The following is a 23,977-nucleotide window of genomic DNA, read 5'->3' as shown; positions in this document are numbered from 1 at the left end:
CAGACATAAGACCACATTCATCAATAGCACAATCCTATCCAACTGAGTGACTCATTAACCTTCCACAGTATGAATCCCACAGAGATACACTGAAGACTGATTTGGCCACAAACACAGCATCTTAAAAACAAAAGAGGAAAAGGTCTCTATTTATCTAAAGTGAAGTCAGAAAGGCAGTTAATTTTTGTGTGCTAGGACATTACTTAAGGATTTAATTGCCTTGTACAAGCAGCATATGCACTGGTATCAGTATGTAATTGAACAGAATTATCCCAGCTTAATAATTTTAATTAATATCCAAAATTTAGTAAGATATTCAAATTTATATTCTTTTACTGAGAAGTCTTGCAAATTAAAAAAAAAAAAAAACTTAAATGATAGAAAGTTCTGCTACACTTTACAGATTTTATTAGATGTCATCTTCTGGGGATTTTTTTTTAGTGTATATAAGCAAACATATTCAAGATACAAGATACTTTGCTTTCCTAACCTTGCAAAACTCAACCTAATAATTAAAAATACAAGTTTAGCTAATATCACCTGAATGAAATAATAATAAATTCATTTGAATATGAGAAATATAATTTAAATTTGATATTTTAATCTTTCAAAGCAAAATTACAGAAGCAAAGCCAGCAAAAGATAAAGCATGCTTTCAGAATCAGAGGATCCAAGGCACTCAAAAGTATACTACCTATAGTCACATTACACAAGCTGTCTAAATCCACATCACTTTAAACTGGATGCTTAGGAAGTTACAGAAATTCATTCACAAGGAATAAATAGTTTGAGGGTCACCATACAGGAGGACTGAAGTTGTACCAGATGTTTGTGCAGGCTTTCAAAAAAAAAAAAAAAGTGATGAATATCCTTTTCCTTCCCTTCCTCTGTACATATCTTCAAGCCTAGTCTAACAAGGGTAAGATTAAGTTCTTCAAAAAACATGAGTTTCACTTTTGTCTAGAAGTAGATAAATATTTTAACAATCAACACACAACCTAGACTATCATCATAAATACTCTGTTTCAAGTGAGATGTGATGTGAATTAAATGCTTAAATAAAAGTGCATACATGCACTTTTAGAGGATAATGTACTCAAGATCACCACCCCTCAGAAGCTCTAGCTCCACATGCATTTCTTTGATGCTAGCCCACTTCGTATCACCCTTCCTTTTGTGCTGGCACAGCTCTCTGTGTTTGCACAATGAACCAAATCAGCAAATCTGGTTAAGAAATAACTGCCGATTGTGTGAGCACAACAGGGGAGGAGGTGCAGAAGTAAAGCCAAGCAGTGAGAAGTGAAGAATGAACAGATTGCTTAAACTGGTTTATGCTGCATTTAACTTAACATGGAAGCCCTGTCTAAGTACAGTTTCTCATGTAGCTTGATGCGTATTCCCAAGGCTGTGTGTAGAAAACTAAGTGAATTAGCCCTCAGTTATGGATAGCAGGGTAAATTTGCATACTCTATTAATAGCGTCATTAGGGGTCTATAAAATAGAACTACTTAATTTCTATTCTTTTGGGTCAATTTATTTGTTTAGAATGAATACATTCAGCTGTTAAGGGGAAGTGAGGAATAATCACTCCCAAAGCTTATTCAAGTCCTCTTCCTCTGTATGGAGGCAGTTATTGTCACATTTGTTGGCAGACCCAGAAGGCTGAATAGTCATAAAGATGTGATTAACTTCTCGCTCCAAGAGGTGGTTCCTTAAAGAGCAGAACAGAAGCAAATTGATTGGGCAGGGTGGGAAAGCTGGTATAGCTGCTTCCCAAGCCACAAGCATGTGATTTTACCTCTTTAAAACTGATTATATAATTCGATGATGTTACATAAAATAATTAACTAAAACAAGTAAAGACTAGATTCTAATATACATTATTACTTCTTCAATTACTAACTGCCTTTTTTTTTTTTTTTCAAAAGAAAGATGACAAAGAAACATGTAAAGAAATACCTTAAAAATGTAAATTTGAAATTTTCAGTGTAATTTGAAATCTTCAGTGGCTCACCTGTTGGTGCACTACATGAAACCACACAATTTCCTTCTAGTTCTGATGGAGGAAAATTCCCCTTCAAAAAGACAGACAGGACCACGGTTTCAGATGAATCTGGTTCTAAAAATAATACAAAATTAAATCCAGTAATAAGAACATCCAAATGGAAAAAAAAAAAATCCTGTACTTCAGGAAATATTCTATGAAATTAGGATAGTCATTTCTATTCATTCACCTTTATCAAATCCCTGAACATGCTTATTTGGGGGGAGGTGGAAGTTTTTTTTCTTGAAATATGTAATTAGAAAATGACAAATTACTCTTTCTGAGTAGAAACTAGCATAAGGCATATCCAGTGAAGCAATTCAGCACACCTAACACAGAAAACCTCAAAAACAAATGTAATTTTACATGACAATTTTAATATTCCACAAAGCCATCAGCCCTTTGTTCCTTTCACCTGTTGAGGAAACACAAGAACTGTCCTTTAAGATCAGAGCAGCAGTCAGGTAAAGCTCTGTTTCAACAGGGTCCAGTACTGAGCATTTCAGAGCATAAGTAGTCTACAGTTCCAGCTGAGGCAGCAGGACACACTTCTCTACTTCTCGGAAAACATTTACAACTTTCAAGGCGATCCTACCTGTGACCTTATTGGAAGAAGGCTATGATCATTCCACAGTTAATACTAAGTTGGGAACATCACTAGACTGGCCACAGGTCAAGTTTCCTGTCCCTCCTTTTAGAACACCAGTGCCATTCTACATAAACAGAACTGCCAGCAAAACAAAACACCCCAGTGAAAGCACCAAACAATAACTGATTTTCTTTCTCCATCATGAAACTCTCACCCTGTCTCTTCTCACCTGCCATGTGTCACACTGTAACCAAGGAAGCAACTCCATTCCTATATAATTATTTTTGTCTTCTTCAACAAACAGAAAATAAAAGCTGCAGAGTGTACATAGGGCACATTTGTAACTACTTGCACTGCAGTACCTCCAACTATGCACTTGATAGAGGCTGTATGATATCTCTCAAACATCTTCAGAAAAAGTAATATGATAAAATATCTGTAACGGTGCTATAAAAATTTACCTAAATCATTGAAGATGAACTGGTCACAGGTCACTGCTAATGGAGCTTGTACACATACTGACAGGTTTGGTTTCTGTGCAGTCACCCTGCTTTGTACTGTTACCTAAAGAAATTGACACACAGAAGTACTTAAATAAAGGAATAATTTAATTTATGTATAGCAAATGATTAGAAAATAAAAAGCAAAAACAAAAATCTGCAAAGAGCATTCAGTGACTGTGTTTAAGAACTTCAAATTTCAACTGCAAAAATAATATTTTCCTTTTACAATTTTTATTTACCTACAATGGTATGAAGTAACAATTTAAAATGCAACAAAAAAAAAAAAAGACGTGACTTCTCACATTCTTTGTAACCTTAAGCAAAGGCAACCTAATGCTAAACTGCTAGTTAACATATTAAAATATTTTCCAAATGTCATGTGCATTTCTTTCAATGTGATAAAAATAAAAATATTGCCTTTTTTAGATAACTAAAGCAAAATAAATAAATAAATAAATGAGAACAAAGCTAACCTAAGTTATTTCCTCTAACTGCAAAGAACAATTCACGGTCTTCTGAATAACTTTAGAATTAAGTTCTATTAAATTTTTTTACAGAAACAAATTCTAAAACTCCATATACAGGATACCCAGCACAACTAAATCTCTAGATTACAAGAGCTGACCTAACTATAAAGCTGGAACAGCTGCTTCTATTGCAGAAAGAACAGGCTACAAAAACAATGGTTATCAAAATAATGTCCTTAAGTCAGGTCTAAAAAGAAAGTACTGTGGTGACCTACATCTGAACATGGTCCTGCACTTGGTGCACAGCAACCCCATGCAACACTACAGTCTGGGGGAAGAGTGTCTGGAAAGCTGCCCAGTGGAATGGGACTTGGGGCATTGGTTGAATATGAGCCAGCAGTACGGCCAGGAAGGCCAAGAGCATCCTGGCTTTTATCAGAAATAGTGTGGCCAGCAGGACCAGGGAAGTGATTGTACCTCTGTACTCAGTTCTGGTGAGGCCGCACCTCAAGAGTTGTGCTCAGTTTTGGGCCCCTCAGTACAAGAAGGAAGTCGAGGTGCTTGAGAGTGTCCAGAGAAAGGCAACAAAGCTGGTAAAGGGTCTAGGGAAAAGCCTTATGGGGAGCAGCTGAGGGAGCTGGGGTTGTTTAGCCTAGAGAAAAGGAGTCTCAGGGGAGACCTCATTTCTCTCTACAACTACCTCAAAGGAGGTTGTAGTGATAGGGATAGGGATAGGTCTCTTCTCCCAAGCACCAAGTGATAGGACAAGAGGAAATGGCCTCCACTTGTGCCAGGGGAGGTTAACATTGGATATTAGGAAAAAATTGTTCACTGAAAGGGTTGTGAAGCATTGGAATAGAAAGCTCAGGGAAGCGCTTGAGTCACCACCCCTAGAAGCGTTCAAAAAATAAGTAGATACGGTGCTTATGGACATAGTTTAATGGTAGACTTGGCAGTGCTAGGTTAATGGTTGGACTTGGTGACCATAGAGGTCTTTCCCAACGTAAATGATTCTATGGTCTGTATACACACGGACACTATCTGCCAATATCATCTGTTTTGTATTGCTGGTCTACCAAGTAGCTCACTATGGACAGGTAAAATCATTTTAGGAAAATACTACATGTTATAGAATGATTGAAGTGTTAGGAAGCCAGACTACTTTAAATGAATTAAGAGCAACGTTTACTTTGGTTTAACAACAATACATCTGAGCTACAAACAGGCGTCACGTCATCCATCCACAGGAAGGATCATATCCAGCTATGTACATACATCAGGTAAAGAGCCTCATTCTCTGAAGCCAGAATTTCCATAAAAGAAACAGTGAAGAAGAAATCAATGCACTTACATTTATTAAGCTAATTAAGTCAGGTAAAAACATACAGATATGAGAATACACACCTCAGAAAATTTATAGTCAAGACAGAGACATTTGAAGTCACTGCTAAACTTTATTCAGAGCATTTCTTCAAAAGCAAAACAATGTTTTTCACAAATTACTTTTGGAGACAATCTGTTCCATGCCCCAGCCCCAAAAGAAGGGCACACAATTCTAAAAAGTCATTTTTGCCCTCAGCCTTGAACTGTTTCAGGTCCAATGTAATTCAATGAATGGAGCTATGTAAACCCACTTGCATTATCTTTAAGCCAACCAGCTGGGCACTGACAGATCTGCTGACTACAACCACAAAAAAGTTTGGTGCAAACCAATTATCTATTTATCATCTTTCTAAAACAGCTACTATACCCAAATAGGTCACTTCAGATCTAATTTAGGCAACATCTACACATTTTCCAGTGGAAGCACCAACTGCGTAATTTATCAGGTTACTTTACAAACTCAAATCTTCAACAGTCTCTAAGGTATGAAAGGGCTGTAAACCACTTAGAGCTGCCAACATCCTGCATGCATGCATTCCAGCCTGAAGCCCAGCCCTCCAAACCAGGTGAGTCAAGGATGTTTTTAAGCATCTTCTGCACTCAACTGCAGTTGTAGAGAACTTGCTCGGTTATGTTGGGCTTTCTGCTGTATGTAAGCCTGAGCTTACATATGGAATGAGAGGGATCCTCTTATACTGTAACTTTTGTCAAGAGTCTAGTTTTATTAAAACTTTTTCTGACAGGCCTCTGGTTTGTATAAAATTTAAAAAAGTATTAAAAAAAAAAAAGATTTTATATTAAGTGTCACAAGTGTTGGAAATTTTTTAATGCATAATGTATTGCCTGAAGATTTTTGTGGGTACAATGGCCTCTATTACAATGACCAAAGAACATTAATTAGTAGCAATACCTACTTTGCAGAAAAGTTACAAGTTTATATGTATGTATATAACTGTTTGTAGTTCTATCACTCAAGAAAATATTTAATTTTGATTTGGATTTTTATAAAATGTTAAGTTGTCATTAACTTGTCCTAATTCAGCGTTCCAGTTCAAATTAGCCTGACAAGCATCATACCATGCAAACCTTACATGCAATTATTTCTTACTTGAATAAAAAAAACAGTTATAACTTTTCAAATACTAAATAAATGAATCCATTAACTATAATGAGTTTTCCATCAAGTGCTATTATTTTGAATGGAGACATATATGAAGATCAGTTAAATTAACATCACAGGAATTAAAAAGGTGGAAATAATTGCATGAATGAAAACTAGGTTTACTACTTTTTGATTCATTAAAACACGTAAAATGCGTAAACAAGTAAACAGGAGGGGAAAGCAAAGTCTTCCCATTAAAAAGCTTATCAAGTGTTTAAATACATACATACATATTTTAAACGTTTCTAATTTGCCTTACAGTAATAAGCAGATGAGAGAGAATGATGGGAGTTATTCATGTTCCTGATATTGAAATCATTGCTTCTCTACAAAAATGGAATTTGGTAGTTGTATATATAATACTTTCCCTTGTAATAGGTCACTTCATTTTAAAGTGTGGAGAAAAATGCTGAGCTAAATACAACTAACTTACAGTAATATAAGGGAATTCATTTCAATTAATAGTCCAGTCAGGCTCTGTCACTCAAGACAGAGGCAGAATTTGCAAGGCTCTCAGAAACAAGGCCCTAATTTTGCTCCACCTGAACTTCTACATAAGCCTCTCAAATTCAAAAAAAAAAAATATATATATATATATATATTACGCAATATTGAGGAGAAACTACACTTGCACACATGTACACACACATGCACATTTATACTTTCTTTAGAATCAGAGGTAACAGTCTTCACGGAGGGCTGCAATTGTATGAGTTTTCAAATTAAAATTTCCTGACTTTTTTGTACTAACAAAAACTGTGAGATTGTTTTTACACGAGAAAGTCTATTTTTACTTATTGACAACTGAAAAGGCAGCTAGAGATCACCTTCAAATTTTGAGTAAATATTTATTCCCTTTGAAAAGTGTTGGAAAAATATTCTTAAACTTCAAGAACAACTTCCCTCCACCCTATTTTGTTTGTTTGTTTGTTTCTTGATAAACATCACAGAAATAAGATTCTAACCACTTAAACAGAAGGCATGCAAGATAAACACCTGTTATATGAAGGAAAAAAAAAGTATATAACAGCATTTCAAATTCTATTCATTTTCATAATCCAAGTGAAATACACAGAAAATATTACAGGTTTTCTAAAATTTGTCATCACTGTTTGCTATGGTTTGAGTAAGGCACAGTACCTTTACTGTTACTGATGGTACTACCTCTGCTTTTACCTCACTGTCAATGGCTTTCTGTGAAGAAAAAGATGAAAACAGAGTAAATTCAATATTACACATGAATGAATGAACACAATGAATGTAATATTACTCTCCTAACATCAGTTTGGTAAATAGGGAATTAACTGTAAAGGACTTATCATTCTGATGACAGATTAAAATACACAAAATACATTTCTGAGCTCCTGAAAATGTAAATCCTCTGTTTGAAATTGCCTGCAAAAAGGATAGCAAAAGGTCATGAATGTTGTGTATATAAGGAACTAATACACTTTGATGTATATATGAATATTTGAAACTGTTTTGCTTGGCATGCTTCTTCCTACTGTATATTTATTTCAATTTTGGAAACTCCTCCTGTTACTCAGTAGGGAAAGGTGACCTCCAATCTGCCAATGTATTATATACACATCTTAGCATGTACTACAAACTCATTGCACACAATCTTCTAATCAGAAATATATTTTGAACTTCAAAAGAATATTATGGCAGGCATTTTTTTATTCCCGCTTACATCTATTTCAAGATGCAATTCCATCTAATGAAAAATTCATCTTGGCACTACAGCCTGTTTTAATATCTTGTTATATGCTCAGATTTCATTTTGCATCAAGGTTGTCTCAACAGTTTAAGAAGTGTTCCAATATGTTTGAACCAGTTTATTTTAAAGGAATACTTCACTACTGCCGTAATACTAAATTCCTCACATGAATGTGTACCTTCTCATTATAAGAGTAAATTTAAAACAATCCGCTGTGCTCTATCCCCACTCTTTTTCATCCCAGCATGCCACCATGAAGTTCACATATGCAAAGCTCCTAAGAAGTCAGGAAGTTGGTAGGCTCTCTCTAGAAGTAGGACTTTCATTCAACTACTGTATACCTTTTCACAGTATAAAAACATAGGGTCTTTCATACTGGATTAGATGATTGGCTTGTCAAGTACACTGACTCTGACAGTGACTAGTGGATGATCCTGAAGAAATAACATGGGTGCAAAGAGACTGATTCTTGCCCTGGTCTACTATATTCAGCTTTCAGAAATCAGCTGAGAGTTCCTGAATCAGAGGCTGTACTTAGGAGGTGGTGTCAAATAACCATAATGGTCCTCCATTTGATTATCTAATCCATTCTAATATATCTTTATACTCTGCTCCTACCACACATCACAATTTAAATCTCTTCAAATGAGCAGAAGTAGTATTCACAAACCTGTAGAAGCCCTAAAATTATTCTCACATCTGCTTTATTGATCCTAATTCATTAAGTGTCTTACTATACATTTCCTTCCTAGATAGATACTGAAGGAACATCTAGGAAATTCTATGTCTCAGGAAACTAAAATATATGGATGGCGTTGGGCAATAAAGATTCAAGGCCATGATTCATTTGGTATATTGAGTTACTTATATCCAAAGCAGACCATCTACAAGTGGAAGACTGAGCAAATGAGTACAAGATTACAGCATTCTACAGGTCTAACAATTTAATTGATGTGAGCAGATTATTACAATTAGCCAAGATCATGTCACTGTCCTTTTTTTTTTTTTTTTTTTTTACCATCAACTAGTCTTTTCTGTAGGCAAGTGCTAGGCCATATTATAAAAAGGTCTCTTCATCAACTAGTATCAGCAGCAGCAGTAATAAAAATAGACTCAAATAAAGTTATCAAATAGACGTATAAAAGTATTTAAAAGCAGTTTTGTGCATTTTTAAAACATTAGTCATGAAAAATTAGGTTTGTAGAAATCAATGGCTAGATACGACTAATTACAGATGTTATGTTACAACGACCGTGTTTCTGAAAGTCTCACATGAAAAACCTTTAAGCAACAATATAAGGTCACCTAAACGTTAATTTGAACTGTTTTTCATAAGTTACATATGCAAATAAGAGCAAAAAACTCCATCTAGGCCGCTATGCCAGATAATATTGAATGATACCTTGCCGAAGATTACTCATTACAATGCATCATTGAGTGATTAGTACATTCTATCTTTAAAAGATCCACAGGACTACACTTCTGTTTCCCCCCACATTAGTAACTGCTTTAACAATTCTCATTATTACAAAGTTATCCCAGATCCTAAGAAAGTTTCTTCACTTACTTTTGCTTAGCCAAGAATTGAAAAGGTCCCCAGAAAAAAAAAAAAAAAAAAAAAAAAAAAGATACTAAGCAATTTTATTTACTCAAGTTAAAATGATTAACAAAAACGTGTTTTAATTGATGGACAAGTGGGTGCTATGCAGAAACTCAGTCCCACAAATATAAACAAATAGAAGTCACTATTTCAGATGTTTCAACTATCATTATGAGAATAAGGCTTATTACAAACTGAGCAATAGGCCAGAAAAGTGCACAAGACAACATTACCTCAAACAGTAAATATGACTGCAAGCAGCCTTAAATATTGCTCATAAAAAAAAAAAAATAGCATATGCTTACTTATGCATTGCAAGTTGTTAATTTTATAATCATTAGAGCTATGGTATGTACATTTCTCTTACAAAAATACCTCATATTTCATTGCTGTTTTCAAATCTAAAAAGCTCAAGTACACAACTTACATCCACTTACCCAACAGGCAGCAGTGAACTTTAATAACTCAGTATTGTGCAGTATTTTATATAACTAAATTGCTAAAGGTATAGTTATTGACTAATTTTCAATTTATTTCTAATTCCCTCTCCCAGTGATCTGAACTGTTAAAGACAGACGAAAGCCTGTCAAAACTCTAAAGCATTAGAATGTAGTCTCTAAACATATGCTATAATGATAATAGCAAGTTAGTGGTTATTAACAGCACAATTGCATGATGGAGAGCAACATGTCAGGTAGCAGTAGATATGAGACAGTCTGTTCGCTTATTTGTCTGAAAGTCCCTGAAGTCCCAGGACCATATGAAAAGCCATGGAGGCAAATAGCACTAAGTAAGAGCAGGACCAAGAAGTGGTCACAGTACAAAGTTGTAAATTATGCACATGGGGACAGCAGATATCTGAAATACAATGAATTTGGACTGTTAGCTGCTTTGCATAAAACCTGGCACCCACGCTGAACATGGCTTGGTCCACCCGAGGCAGATCTGAACACTGCACCTAAGATTTGGCACTGCTTGCAAAAAGGGGCTACTACGACTTTCAAAAAGGTTTGCTATTTCGTTTTATACATGTACATACAGATTCTGCATCCAAATCTGGTGAAACTTCTGCAGTGACAATTAGATCTCTCCGTTTTTCAGACTGGGGTAAAATATCTGAAAGAAAACAAGAAAAATCATTCATCTCTCCTTCAATTGTGCATCTACATTCCTAAATACAATTCCAAGAGCATCAATTTCCAGACTTTTACATAATTACACCTATTACTCTAATGAAAAAAAAAAATGCATATGCTCTTTGAACAAAGGAAGTTCTGAGTTTTGTACAATTTCTATAGACAGCCTAAACCTGATTTGTGCATGAAAAAAAAAAAAAAAAAAAGTTTTAGATGCATTCTACAACATGATTTTACATATACTACTCATGATCCAGTCCCAGGAAAAATATGAGAAAGTTTTTGTTTTGTTTAAACTTATTTCCACATGTGAATATAATAGTACACCTATAGTAAACAACCATCTCCAAAATACACAGCACAGGTCTCATTTGGTGCACTTTCATCTAAATAATTTGATAATAAGCCTGACAGAAATGTTCTGCCTAACATAGAACATAACATCCGTAGCGTAACTAAAACAGATTTTTAAAGGTTTAAGAGTGTTTTATGTTATATAGGGCTTGGTTACAATATGTTACCTGATTATTTCCAGGAATGTTAACACACAAGGTAAAGAATGCCATGAACTCACTTATATGCATGATATGAAACCTTATATAGATTCACATATGCAAAAAATATCACAAGGATTAAAAGCAAGGCATTTAAATACCATAACAAATTATATAATCATTTTGAAGGCAGAGAAAGAAGAGGAAAGAGAAAGAAAAAGGTCTAGCTCTGTGGTATTTGTGTCTTTCTGCAATGCACTTCTATCTCTCAAAACCAAATGTGTCAGGGAAAAACAAACAAACAAACAAAAAAGGCAGGAAATTCATAGTTCCTAAAGTAACAAACAGTAAAAAACTTAATGAAAGATGAAATTAACATTTTCATTGGAAAAATGACTGCATGAGCACATTCAGAAAGCTGCAAGAATTGTATTGTATAATAGGGTCCTGAAAACAACCCACAACTAGTAAGAAGCACATTATGTCTCTTTCTAATAAGAGAGTCACTGGAAAAAAACTATTAAGATAAACAGAGAAATTAAGATTTCATTTTCTTGTGCTCAAAGAAAATTTTTACTTCCTCCAAGATCACCTACTGAAGAAGCCTAAGTCTGTTTCATAGTGCCATTACCACACAACTGGTTCTGACAATTGCATAAGACTCAACACAACCCATTGCACATGTATGGATAAGAAAATATCTTCCTTTTCTAGCCCTATTTAACCATTTCTCCTTCAGGATGTTTTTTCAAGCAAAGTATGATGCAACTTCTGTTGTGCTATCATCTCTCTGTTAGAAATAGGACACAGACCAATGTTTACGTAGATCCTAGAATGGTTTGGGTTGGAAGGGACCTTAAAGACCATCTAATTCCAACCCCTCTGCCATGGGCAGGGGCACTTTCTATTAGACCAGGCTGCCCAAGGCCCCATCCAACCTTGCCTTGAACACTTCCAGGGATGGGGCATCCACAGCTTCTCTGGCAAACTGTGCGTGTGCCTTACCACACGTAAGCTTCCATTTTTTTCTTGATATTAAACTGAGTCAAATACCTATGGTTAATTGCTTATGTCATCCAGACTGATGCAAGTAACATTAGAGTTATGTTACCTTAGCAGTTAGGTATTTTAAAATATTTCATCAGTTTGTAATATAAAAACTTCTTCTCAAAAATGTATAAAACAACTACAGTTCAACAGTTTAATGGTCAGCACTGAACAGAAATACATGAGTTATTTATGGAAATAACTGCTCTAAGTTTTTTATATGATGACCTAATTCTAAATGCTTTCCATTTTTGGAAGTCAAAGTGAAACAAAGAAAAATTATTTCCATGTAAGGGTATATGTTTTCAAAATAACACCAGCTCTTACTGCATACATGTGAAATCACAAGACAGAAAAATCAATGGTTCATTTTAAAGATCATGTTTAGAGTAACTGAATGGTGACCAGCACTCAAAGGTATTTTGTATTCAACCAGCCATGATTAACAGTTATTTTAAGACTTAGTTAAAAGATCTAAAAAAAGCCAAAATGAAACACAGCCAAAACATCCTAAACTGAAAGGCATTCTTTATAACTAAGTGAAAAGTTTTCCGACAAGCTTTACATCCAGTTAAACCAGTAAAAAAATTTCATTAGAGCATATCTCCACAATAAAGAGAACATTCATAAAAACACATCTGAAACCACCACTGCAATACCTTAAATCAGATTAGAAAGATCTTGAGGAAGAAAAAAACAAACAAGCAAGCAAGCAAACAACAACAAATTAAAAACAAATGAGTAAAGTTAAAAGGTCATCAATACTCACAGAAAATATGTCAGTCTTATACTATCACATTTTTACTAGAAAAGTTACGAAGGACGTCTTCTTACTCTAAATATCTTCCATACAATGTGTTAAGATAAATACACAAACATTTATTCACTTCATGAAGGGATTTATTCCTTCTATCATGCTATTCTTTCCTTTGGTTATGATAGCCAGACAAAGCATTCAAATACTTATAAGAAGGGCTGTGGTAAAAGCAACAAAATTTTACACCCATGCATATATGTTTAAATAACCAATTACTGGGTTTGTTAAATTAAACAAACAACCTAAATTAGTCTATTATAACAATAATTGACAAAGTTATATTTAATTACAAAAAAAAAAAATCTTTGCACTGTAGAATCAAGCTTACGAATGTAGTTTACAAATCTCTTCTCATTTTCTAGGAATTTTCAGCAAAGAAAACCACAACTATTTCTTTAATGCATTTTAAGAACATGCTAACTATCAGCAAGAAGAGATTTTAATTGGTTCTTTCTATTTGTCTAAGACAGTTTTCTGTAGAATCATATGCTTCCAATTCCCTGCGAGAGTTAGATCCACTGTTTAAAAACTCAGTTATGAAAATACAAGTTTTGCATGATTTTTGTAGAAATCATGTGCTGATACTTAACTAACTCAATGCAAATTATGAGAATCAAAGAATATCCTGAGTTGGAAGGGACCCACGAGGATCATTGAGTCCAACTCCTGGCTCCACACAAGACTACCTAAAAAACAAACCATGTATCTGAGAGCGTTGTCCAAACACTTTTTGAACTCTGACAGGCTTGGTACTGTCACCACTTCCCTGAGAAGCCTGTTCCAGAGCATGAAGCCTGTTCCAGTGCCCAGTGTGTGCACTGTGGGTAAATTCCAGTTTACCATGTTAATTTAATTGGCTTTTTGTATCTCTTAGTATGTTTTTCAAATACAATTGCATTTGAAAGAAGCAACAGAAAAGTTGTTTTTAACACAAGTCATTCTTTATTAACTGCATGATGTTTAAGAAAATTTGTAATAACAATGCAGAGAATTTGACAATATTTCTGCTCTCTCTGAAGCCTGAGAGGTATAGCAGGCTGTTGCTGTGAAATTACTGAAATTTTCTTGCTGTTGGATAGTATATGCAATGTCATTTTTATCGTCAAAGTCCTTGCATTAATGAGAATTATCTGCAATCAAGCATAAATATCTTGAAAGTTCCAATAGGCATTATGAAAAAATAAATATAAACTGTACATACAAACAAATGAAACCCAGTTGGTTAAACATGAGTACTTTTATATAAATAAGAGTAATATACCTTGTGTTTTCATAGCTTCCCTGATAATTTTCTGTAGCTCTTTCATTTCAGCATTGAATTCTTCATAGTTTACTTCTTTAGACTCAATTCTAGGAGCCTGGAAGAATGAAGGATCAGTTCCAAGGTAGGAACACTGCAGATGTCCATTTTCACTCAGAGTTACTATAACACCTTTCAGATTCCTGCATATTAAAAAAAAAAAAAAAAAAAAAAAGTTTTAGAAATTGTAAATAGTCATGGGAGTGATTATAACATTGAATTTATGTTTCTACTGGTCCACCTACAAATCTAATAGAACTTCCTGTTTTTAAGAGATTATTTGACCAAGAGAAAACTACAATATTCTTCAATTCAGATGCATTTATTTATATTACACCTGTTTATTCCAATTGCACCTACGGACCACTTTGTGCTAGAAGATTACTTAAATATCATCCAAATATTTCAGAATCTGTTTAAATAAGACAAGCAAATGAAAGGACCAGAACAAACAAGCCAAAACAAGCTAAGTAGACAGTACTGTTGATGTAGCCATTTTTTCCACAAATTGTTACTTGTATGGATAATCACTTGTATGGATAAGTATGGATATTCAGGTTGGTATGCAGGAAGAGGAAGTAGCTAAACAGAAAACCAAGTAAGGGAAGGGAAAGGATGCATTAGAACACATCACTAATCAATAGAAAAGGTTCATAATCAATGGAAAAGGTTCACAGTGAAGACAGTACTAAGGGCTTTGACGGTATCAGTAGCCCCTACTTATTTTTTGTCTGCTGCTACAACTGTGCTGGCTTCAAGCCCTGGCTGGCTCTTCCCTGCAGTGCCTGTCTGTAAAGAGTCCACATGGATCCAGAAGATTCCCTTACATTACTCTGGATCAATACAAATGAGTGTTTTACTAGCTATGCTCCAGTCTATTTTCTCTGCAGGGAACAGTATTTTGATAAACCTAAACCTCCAAAAATCCCAATCATACTTTGTTTATATGATCATGTACCATGCATATAAAATACCTAGGAAGGTATTTAATAAATTATGGGACTGATGAGACTACTGCCATATTTTGCTTAACTTGAAGGCTATTCAAAAATAGAAGAGGAACTAAACAGTAAAGACGAGCATGGATGGTAACAGCAAAAACTAGGAGAAACCTAACTCACACTTTATTTTTAAAGCAGTCTTAATTAAATAAGTTTATATTTATTTTCATAATCACAAAAAAATCATATTCATGCCAATAATTTGCTCTTATTTCATACTTAGAATGTCTTAGAACAGACAGCCTCTGTGTCAAATACAAATGTCCTTGTATTAATTAAATATATGTTGAATTGTATGTTTAATTCCTAGATGCATAGAACTTAATTTTGATAAGAAAGTATAATGCATTATCCCACTAATCAGATGCACATAAAATGTTTCTTATATAAATGTTCAGCTACAGTTTGTAAAGAAATAAAAAATATTTTACCCTTTATACATTGATGCCATTGAAGAAGCCCAACTAGTTCAATCTTTGTTGAAAAAACAGGTAGATATTTTAAAAAAGTATTCAGTCTGGTTTCCTACAATGTCCTGTACCATGGGGCTCTAGTACACACATTGGAAAATTCATTCCAAAATTTTCCAGGGTGAGGGAATTATGAAGTCAACAGGTGTCACTGATTAATTTTGTCAAGTGATGGTTTAATTGTACGTTCAGAATATATATTTTTTTAAACACAGAATGCTAAGGCCAGTATCCAAGTGTTGGTTTCTGTATTCTAATCAAGCATTCTGGAAAAAAGGTCTGTTGTAGTTGAAATCATGTGAACTCTGTACAGTTTGAATCTCATACAGAAATGATGACCCCATTGGGCTAAGCACTATACAGACAAGCAATTGCCACAGGTGAGCTGGAGCTTTCTCTTTCCACAGACAGTATTTTTTACTCAGTGAATGAAATAGTTCAACCAGAAGATGTATGTATCTCTGGAAATCTTGAGGGGGGGCGAGGGGAGGTGGGGGTTGTTTGTTTTGACAATAAGTACCTTTGTCTTTTTCTGCAGATGGAACACACAAAACTAAAGTGCCTTCTGGAACATAGTAAAGACTGTAAACACACCATTCCTCTTCTCTATCAGATATGTTCCTCTTAAACAGTCTTGTCTTTCAAAAGTACTGTTCCTACTGCCACAGAAATACTTCCAGCAACTTCCTCAATTTTTAGTTTTTAAATATTAACATTCACTACAAAAAAATAAGCAAACTGTAAGAAGAGCTTGTCTTTGTGAGCAGCATAACACTGAGGATGTAAGGTCAACTCCAACAAATACTTTAAGAAAACAAAGGAGACTTAACTGACTTTCAATTTACCTATCCGGTACCTATGTTAGCAGCCATCCTGCAAATGTGATGGCCTATTTGTGACGTGCAAGCTTTGGGGCTTGCATAAATTTTTTCTGACAAGTTAGAAGTTCTCTGTCCCAGAGTGAGATGAAGATGAACTGAGTACAAGCGTTGGTCTCTCTGGCCATTTGAATTTTCGTTGCACTCCATATAGTTGGTTGTTTTGCTCAGGACTGGGTCTATTGCTGGGTATACATGCGGGACTGACCAGGTAGGGCTCTGTTCATCCAAGTTTTCTTATGTCCAAAAAGCTCTCTACAACACATACCTGGGATACATTTTCAGAATCTTGAGATAGCACATGTAACAAACACATTGGGCTAACTTGGAGACCTGCACGGGAACAATGCAAGGAGAGAGACTTGCCAACACTTGGGCCATAACTCAGTCTTTATAAGGTATGCAAGTAACATTTAATGCACGGGATTTCGCCTAATGACTGCCAAGCTTTTGCAAAGAACTGTGCCATATTGGCCATAGGTGAAGAAAAGTCCATAAGAAGGGATATTGTTGAGGCAGATAAAGGGAAGTTGAAACTTCCATGCTTCCAAATACACTCTCACTATTTGCTATTTAGTTACAATAAATAATGTCTAAATTATTATAATAACTACTAAAAAGTTCCATATGACCTTGTTCCATAAGTAAAGAAAAAAATGACTCCTGAACACAACACAATTTTAAAATTTCTTTCCTGAGGCTATGAATCCATTAAGCTAAAAAGGAAAGCTCCATGAAGACGTCTGAATGTGAATCAAAGGAGATGAAAAAAATCTAGCTACAATGTTAGTAATAAATCTTTGATGATATACTACTAAAGTATAAGATTCAAAAATGGTTTGTAAATATAGTCCTTCCCTACATATCTTTAAAATTGACAGTCATCTGCAGATAAATTACTCTATCAAATGAAATCAAATCAAATCAATGAGGTGATTTCCCTGTAAAAATGATGGTTTTCTTAATGACTTGAAGTTTGTCAGCAAAAAGTTTATATTACAGAATGAACATTCAAAAACTCCACCATAAAATAAACTCACTTTGACCAACTTTCCTTTCAGCCATGACATTCTTTAATTTTTCACTAATTCAGAGACAAAAGCATTGGTTTAAGAAAGCAGCATAAGAAATGACACTTTTCCTTTGTTTCAGTTAGCATTCTGTTACATCCTAAAAAAGACTTTTCAATATGAAACATATACAAATGTTTTTTAAAAAATGTTTTTGTTTTTTTTTTGTTTTGTTTTAGTGATCATCCCTTATTAATGCTGTCTGTGAATTTGTATATTAACAGAAACAATAAGAGAAATATGGCTATCAAGTTGTAACATATGATTTATAACACATTAATTTCTCTGTTGAAGCATTTGTCAGCCAGTCAAGACTGCCTTATTTCTCAAGCTTTTCTAACAGTGGTTAAAGACAGCAAGGGGGAGGGGGAGTGTATTTAACATTTTTATAGTAGTTTCCCCACAGCTACTGCATTCATGCAATATCCCTGCAAATGCCATTACTTCATTTGGCACATTCTACGCACAATCTGGAATTTCAATTACTTGTTAAATTTCTTTTATTGTAAACTCCCCCCCCCCTTTTTTTTTTTAAATATATATCACACAATAGTCAAAGTAATAGCAAATCCAAGGGGACACTTTAATAGTAAGGAACTTGAAGTATGAAATAAATTACTCTGGTATCTAAAATAACTTTACAGTACAAAGCAACTCCTACTCACATATGGTAATAATTTGAAAAAAAATCTTTTATTGGATTCTGGGTAATAATAGTGGCATATGCTTTCTGTAGGTCTTCTCTTACTAAACAAATTGCTCACAACATTTCTTAAAGAAATTAAAATGCTTTGCATGTTTCCAGTTATATAACACCACATTGATCAGTCAAACAACTGACTTAGAATTACATATTGAACTTCTGAGTTCTACTTGAAGAGAAAGCTAAGCCTTGGACAAGGTCTGATTATTGACAATATTTACAGTTTTAATTATTTATGTTTATAGTACCAAATAAAACTTCTACCTCAATTTCAGAAGCAGTCTTTGCAATTGGTATTACTCACATCCATAATTTTATCAAACAAAATCTCTGCAGCGCTACTTTTAGTCACTTATTGATAATGAATTATTTATAAACAACTGAATTCAGAAAATAAATCCTGAATTGTGCTCCAATATTGTAAACCTCATTCTCTTCTCATTTTATCACCCTCTGAAATAATTACATGCAACAGCAAAACTACAATTTTACCTTTTTGCTTAGTGCTTTTGGAAAAACAGTTATTTTACATCTCTCTACCATTTTGACATCATTTTAGTCATAACTGCATGAAGTATTTGATAAAATGCTGAGGGAAGACCAGACTACTTTTAATAAACTAAGAACTTTCTAACATGAACTAATGCAAGTAAAGGTCAAAAGCCCATCTTACTCTGTTATTTAACATATACTCTGAAATCGAACCCTCGAGGAGCTGAATGTTCAAAGTATCACTGAGGCAATTACTCACAGCTACAACCAATCTTTAACTGTAACTGGGTATCTCTGGATCTCCCTTACACTCCTCTGAAAATCCTCACTAAAAACCTATTCAATTTTACATAGAAAAGGTAATATTTGAATGTGTATGACTTTACCATATTGCTAAGAATCTGTTTGCTCTCAGAAGTTAGAATTCTTTCAAGGCTATTTATATTACATATTTAACATGATTTACACACTCTAAAGAGGGTATTTAAAGATAATGTAAGTATGTATTGAATTGTAATTATTTACTAATATGTATCATAATGAGCATAATTAAGTGCTCTACCTGTAAAGAAAATTATTCTTTGTCCTTCCTATTTATGACCTAATTTTGGATTGGTGATTTTATCAGAATGTCAGACAAATCCAGTTTAAAAATATATATATAGAAATGCATGCAAGAGGAAAGGTGAAATGAAACATGATTTCATCATGATAACCTGTGGAAAAGCAGTTTAAAAAAATGTTACGACTAAGCCACCAGATCAAAACATATCCTTTATTACAAGCACGGATAGTTAGTGAAAAAACTTGAATTTGGGCAGAATGTTGCCATTCTAAATGTTTGCAGGATTCTCAGGTCCTAGCACTTATGCAGTACTCTCACTCTCTAGGAGTGGAGATATTTTCACTAGCCACATAACTTCAGCACCTTTACACAGTAACATCATGCAGCATACATGCAAACCAGCAACTTACTGGAAGACAAGTTCAGACAGTTGTTGAGCTGGTTTAGTTTTCCATTTGCAAGAGACTCTTTGCCTAAACTGATATGCTGTCTGATGACAAAATATAAAATAAAATAAAATAAAATAAAATAAAATAAAATAAAATAAAATAAAATAAAATAAAATAAAATAAAATAAAATAAAATAAAATAAAATAAAATAAAATAAAATAAAATAAAATAAAATAAAATAAAATAAACACCATTACTCATAAGACACATAAGTTTGGGTCTCATTACACGTAAGTTTGGGTCAGGGGTCTTTTCAGCCAGACCGCTGCTGCCACCTGCGGGCCAGCACAACGTGCTTCCACAAGGCTTGCACGGACAAACCAGGTGGCATTGCCTTCTCATGCAAGAGCCCTGAAAGCTAGCTATCGTGCCGCATTAAATGAAACACGGAGTTATTTATTTGTTTAACAGGGATAGTGTACTAGCCTGACAGTTTAAATGTAAGGGGTCACTGTATGAAACAACAGCTTAATGAACGCAGTCACAGATTTCCATGCTAATCATCTTTACCTGGTTCCTTAAGGTGCTGGTGCTGCCCAGTTAGACACACAATTTAAGCTCATGCTACAAATTACATATATGAAATTTATCTTTTCTAATGGACTAAGAAATGTAACATCATTTTGTTTAAAACAAATCAAAACAGTATTTCAAAAGCAGTCAAGGTATTTAATAAAAACTCAAGTAGCCTGCTATGGAACAATACAGATTTAAAATTATCATTCATCACAGAAAAGAATAAAAGTAGAATATTCAAAGTGATGCCACAGGCCTCTAAAAATACATGATCTTACTTTAGGCAAAAACATAAAGAGTTCTGAAGTATAAGATCCAAAGAAAAGTTCCTAACTTCTATATTTCATTTCAAACTATCACTCACTGTTCAATATCTAAGACATTGAGTGACAGTATCTGAATTAAAATTAAAAATAAAGACTGGTAAGAAAATCTGATGCCTTTAAATAAGAATGCAGCCTCTAAGTCAGACCTCTAAGAGAAATTAAATTGTGATTTCATTTATGGCAGTACCAATGCTAGGAGTGATAGAGAAATTACAAACAACTGACAGCTAACAAGCATTCCTACACTTGATTCCCTCTTAGATCTAAAACAAAAACTGTTGTTTTGTTGTTGTTGTTGTTGTTTTCCATTTGTACTCTTTCTCCTGAAGTTTAAAATATGTCTCAAGGCCAAGCTCCCTCATAGAATGATAGAATATCCCAAGTTGGAAGGGACCTACAAGGATCATTGAGTCCAACTGGCACCACACAAATCAGCGGCAAACAGGTACACTGCAGCTTCCAAAAGCTCATTAAAGACTATACCAAAAGGTGGCAGCTACAACACTGTGAATATAGTACTTGGGGTCCTCAAAAGTTTACCCTTCATCTAACCCATATAACTTCATCTTTTCCTAGTTCCAGGTAGTGGTTAAGTCCATTACACTCCAGGCAAGCTGGAGCTGTCCCTAGCATCTGTTTCTAAGGACAGGTAAGAAATGTAAAGGGTTGTACTGACAAAATCTACACTCTGAAGAGTTTATTGTTTCAGTAAAAACTTATTCTTAACCATGGCCTTCATATAAGCTCTTTAATATTAGACTATATGTGGGGAAAATTAGACAGCTACCTACAGAGTACAAAGAGGATAGATAATAAGACTAACCATAATGACAGGTATCACAAGTTTTGGAAGATGTCCACGGCTATGGACATGTATTTTTAAGCATCATAAAACTGCATTTCAAGAAACCATTTGTGAGGTTTGTTTTAGTCATATTCCATAAGACGCATGAGCTTAATACAAACAAAGCTACACATCTTACAATCAAAACCACTGTTTAGTGATTATTACGTTACATTAGCATTCTAACTAGTATTCTAACCCATCATGTTTCAACAGTGTGGTGGTTTTTTTTGTTTGTTTGTTTTTGTACTGCATACTGCCTCCTAACCAGCATCATTGCATACAATCATTTCTAAAAATGCCAGTCTATTGCAGAGACCCTTGGAATCACAGAATCACAGAATCACAGAATTTCTAGGATGGAAGAGACCTCAAGATCATCGAGTCCAACCTCTGACCTAACGCTAGCAGTCCCCACTAAACCATATCCCTAAGCTCTACATCTAAACGTCTTTTGAAGACTTCTAGGGATGGTGACTCCACCACTTCCCTGGGCAGCCTGTTCCAATGCCTCACAACCCTTTCAGTAAAGAAGTTCTTCCTAACATCTAACCTAAAACTCCCCTGGCTCAACTTAAGCCCATTCCCCCTCGTCCTGTCACCAGGCACGTGGGAGAACAGACCAACCCCCACCTCGCTTGGACTTCCAAGTTAATCAAATCTGAAGGGGGGGGGGGGGGGGTTGCACCTTTTTCCACTTTTGGTAGCCCCTTAAATTCTGTGCACTCAGGCAGATTCAGCTCTCTTTCTAATGCTCTTCCCTCAGGGCAACAGCAAATCACTCCCTGTGGAGCAAAGAAAATCACTAGCATCTGAACTTCTGCCACTGGTTTCATATATGCCCCACAGATTCAAGTAAGTTTTGTGAGTTTTAGGGTGTTTAAGGAATGTAAGTATAGCAAACGAATATCTTTACAGCAGAAAATTTACTCTAAAAAGATTGAATAGTTACATAACTTTAGAAACACTGAACTCCAGAAATTAATTTCTACATTTTCCTCTTCAGCTCTTCACGCTTTTATATGGATGTGCCTGCAAACTTAAAAATACACCAGCATTTCAGGCTGGAAAAAATCCATATGCGATTATTTTTAACAACACTTATCATTGTCCCCTTACCCTGCCTTATAAAGGGCAATACTGCTCTTTAAAAGGAAATCTGTCACTCTGCACTGCTAGATGGCTCTTGCCTTCATAGCTTAACATGTATATCCCAGCTGCTAGTCCTCACATGGAAAAAAAAAAAAGAAAATCATTCATGTTAATAGCATAATACTCAAGACTCTCAAAATCAGCAGCCCTAGACTGTTCATAATGACTGTTTCTCAAACAAGCCCTGCACCTTCCTTGGCAGAGCAAATGTCACAATATATCCGTAACTCCAGCCCACTGCTAAATACTGAACTCTAACATCAAGTTCAAAATCTGATAGTTATGTTCCACTCTATGGTAACATGAAGAAGCAGAGAAATTGCAGGCTAACAAAAAAAAAAGCCCATCCCACACAGTATTTTTGTTAAAGCAAATATTAAAGTTTTTAATGTTGTATTTTATATTAAATATATTGATATTTATTACATATTAATACTTATATAATATTAATAATGACTATATATTAAAGAATAAGAGGGGAGAATTATTTACCTTCTTGTTCTTGAGCAGTTCGAATTTCCACTTTTAAGGCTTTCTCTAGAACTATGAGGGTAGGAATATTTTACCTGTTATTATAAAGAAAGCCAAAACCCTTACAAAACCACATGACTATAAAAACTAGGCTTTTTTAAAAAGCAAATAGGTGACATGCAGTAAAATTAGGAGAACTGGCAACACGGGTATGTGATTAATATTATACCACATATATACAATTTGAAACTTTAACTTGCTAGAAAACCTCAGTCATGAATCGGGATACACTGGACATAGTACTTGGCATATCTATGCTTTTTTGCAGGATCAGAATCCTGCTAAGGTAAAAACAAAACAATCAAATCCACATTTTGTGGCTGTGTAAACTACACACATTAAAATTATCTCCTTGAAAGACTTAAAAATTGCAATATTTTGTACTGCTGTCTCTTGACAAAGGCAGTGGTAATTCAGAGATGAAAAACAGATGCAATCATTTTCTTTTTTCCTAAAAACATATCTTTAAAATGCAATTATGCTTAAGTAAAAAGACTGTAGAAGTTTCTGCATTTAACTTCTCAAATCAGGCAACATATTTTTATAGAACACTCAAATAAAAATTTATATATATATACACATATAACTGAACAGTTCATACTGTGCGTCATAACTGGCACTGCTTCTATTACAGTACTACTATACAGAAAAAGGAAAAATCTTTCAGCAAACTATAAAGTTTGATTCCTGCAGTTTTCTTTCCATAAAACCATGTAA

At 34.5% G+C, this 23,977-nt stretch overlaps 1 protein-coding gene across 8 annotated transcripts in view; it reads right to left on the bottom strand.

Moving 5' to 3' along the window:
* The window catches only part of BBS9 (Bardet-Biedl syndrome 9), a 320,473-nt gene that overhangs the window by 248,143 nt on the left and 48,353 nt on the right, over positions 1–23,977 (bottom strand). For all 8 annotated transcript variants that reach the window (XR_014689911.1, XR_014689912.1, XM_084510494.1 and 5 more), the window contains exons 10-14: positions 14,224–14,405; positions 10,508–10,584; positions 7,289–7,342; positions 3,095–3,197; positions 2,015–2,119 (exon numbers count right to left, since the gene is read on the bottom strand). Coding sequence is in view for 6 of the 8 variants with exons in the window: in XM_084510494.1 (XP_084366620.1) it covers positions 2,015–2,119; positions 3,095–3,197; positions 7,289–7,342; positions 10,508–10,584; positions 14,224–14,405 (521 nt within the window). In the remaining 2 variants the exon portion in view is untranslated. The remainder of the gene's footprint in view (positions 1–2,014; positions 2,120–3,094; positions 3,198–7,288; positions 7,343–10,507; positions 10,585–14,223; positions 14,406–23,977) is intronic.

Source organism: Aythya ferina (genome assembly GCF_964211825.1).
Source record: "Aythya ferina genome assembly, chromosome: 2".
Taxonomy (NCBI): Eukaryota; Metazoa; Chordata; class Aves; order Anseriformes; family Anatidae; genus Aythya; species Aythya ferina.
This window is presented reverse-complemented; position numbering and strand designations above follow the sequence as displayed.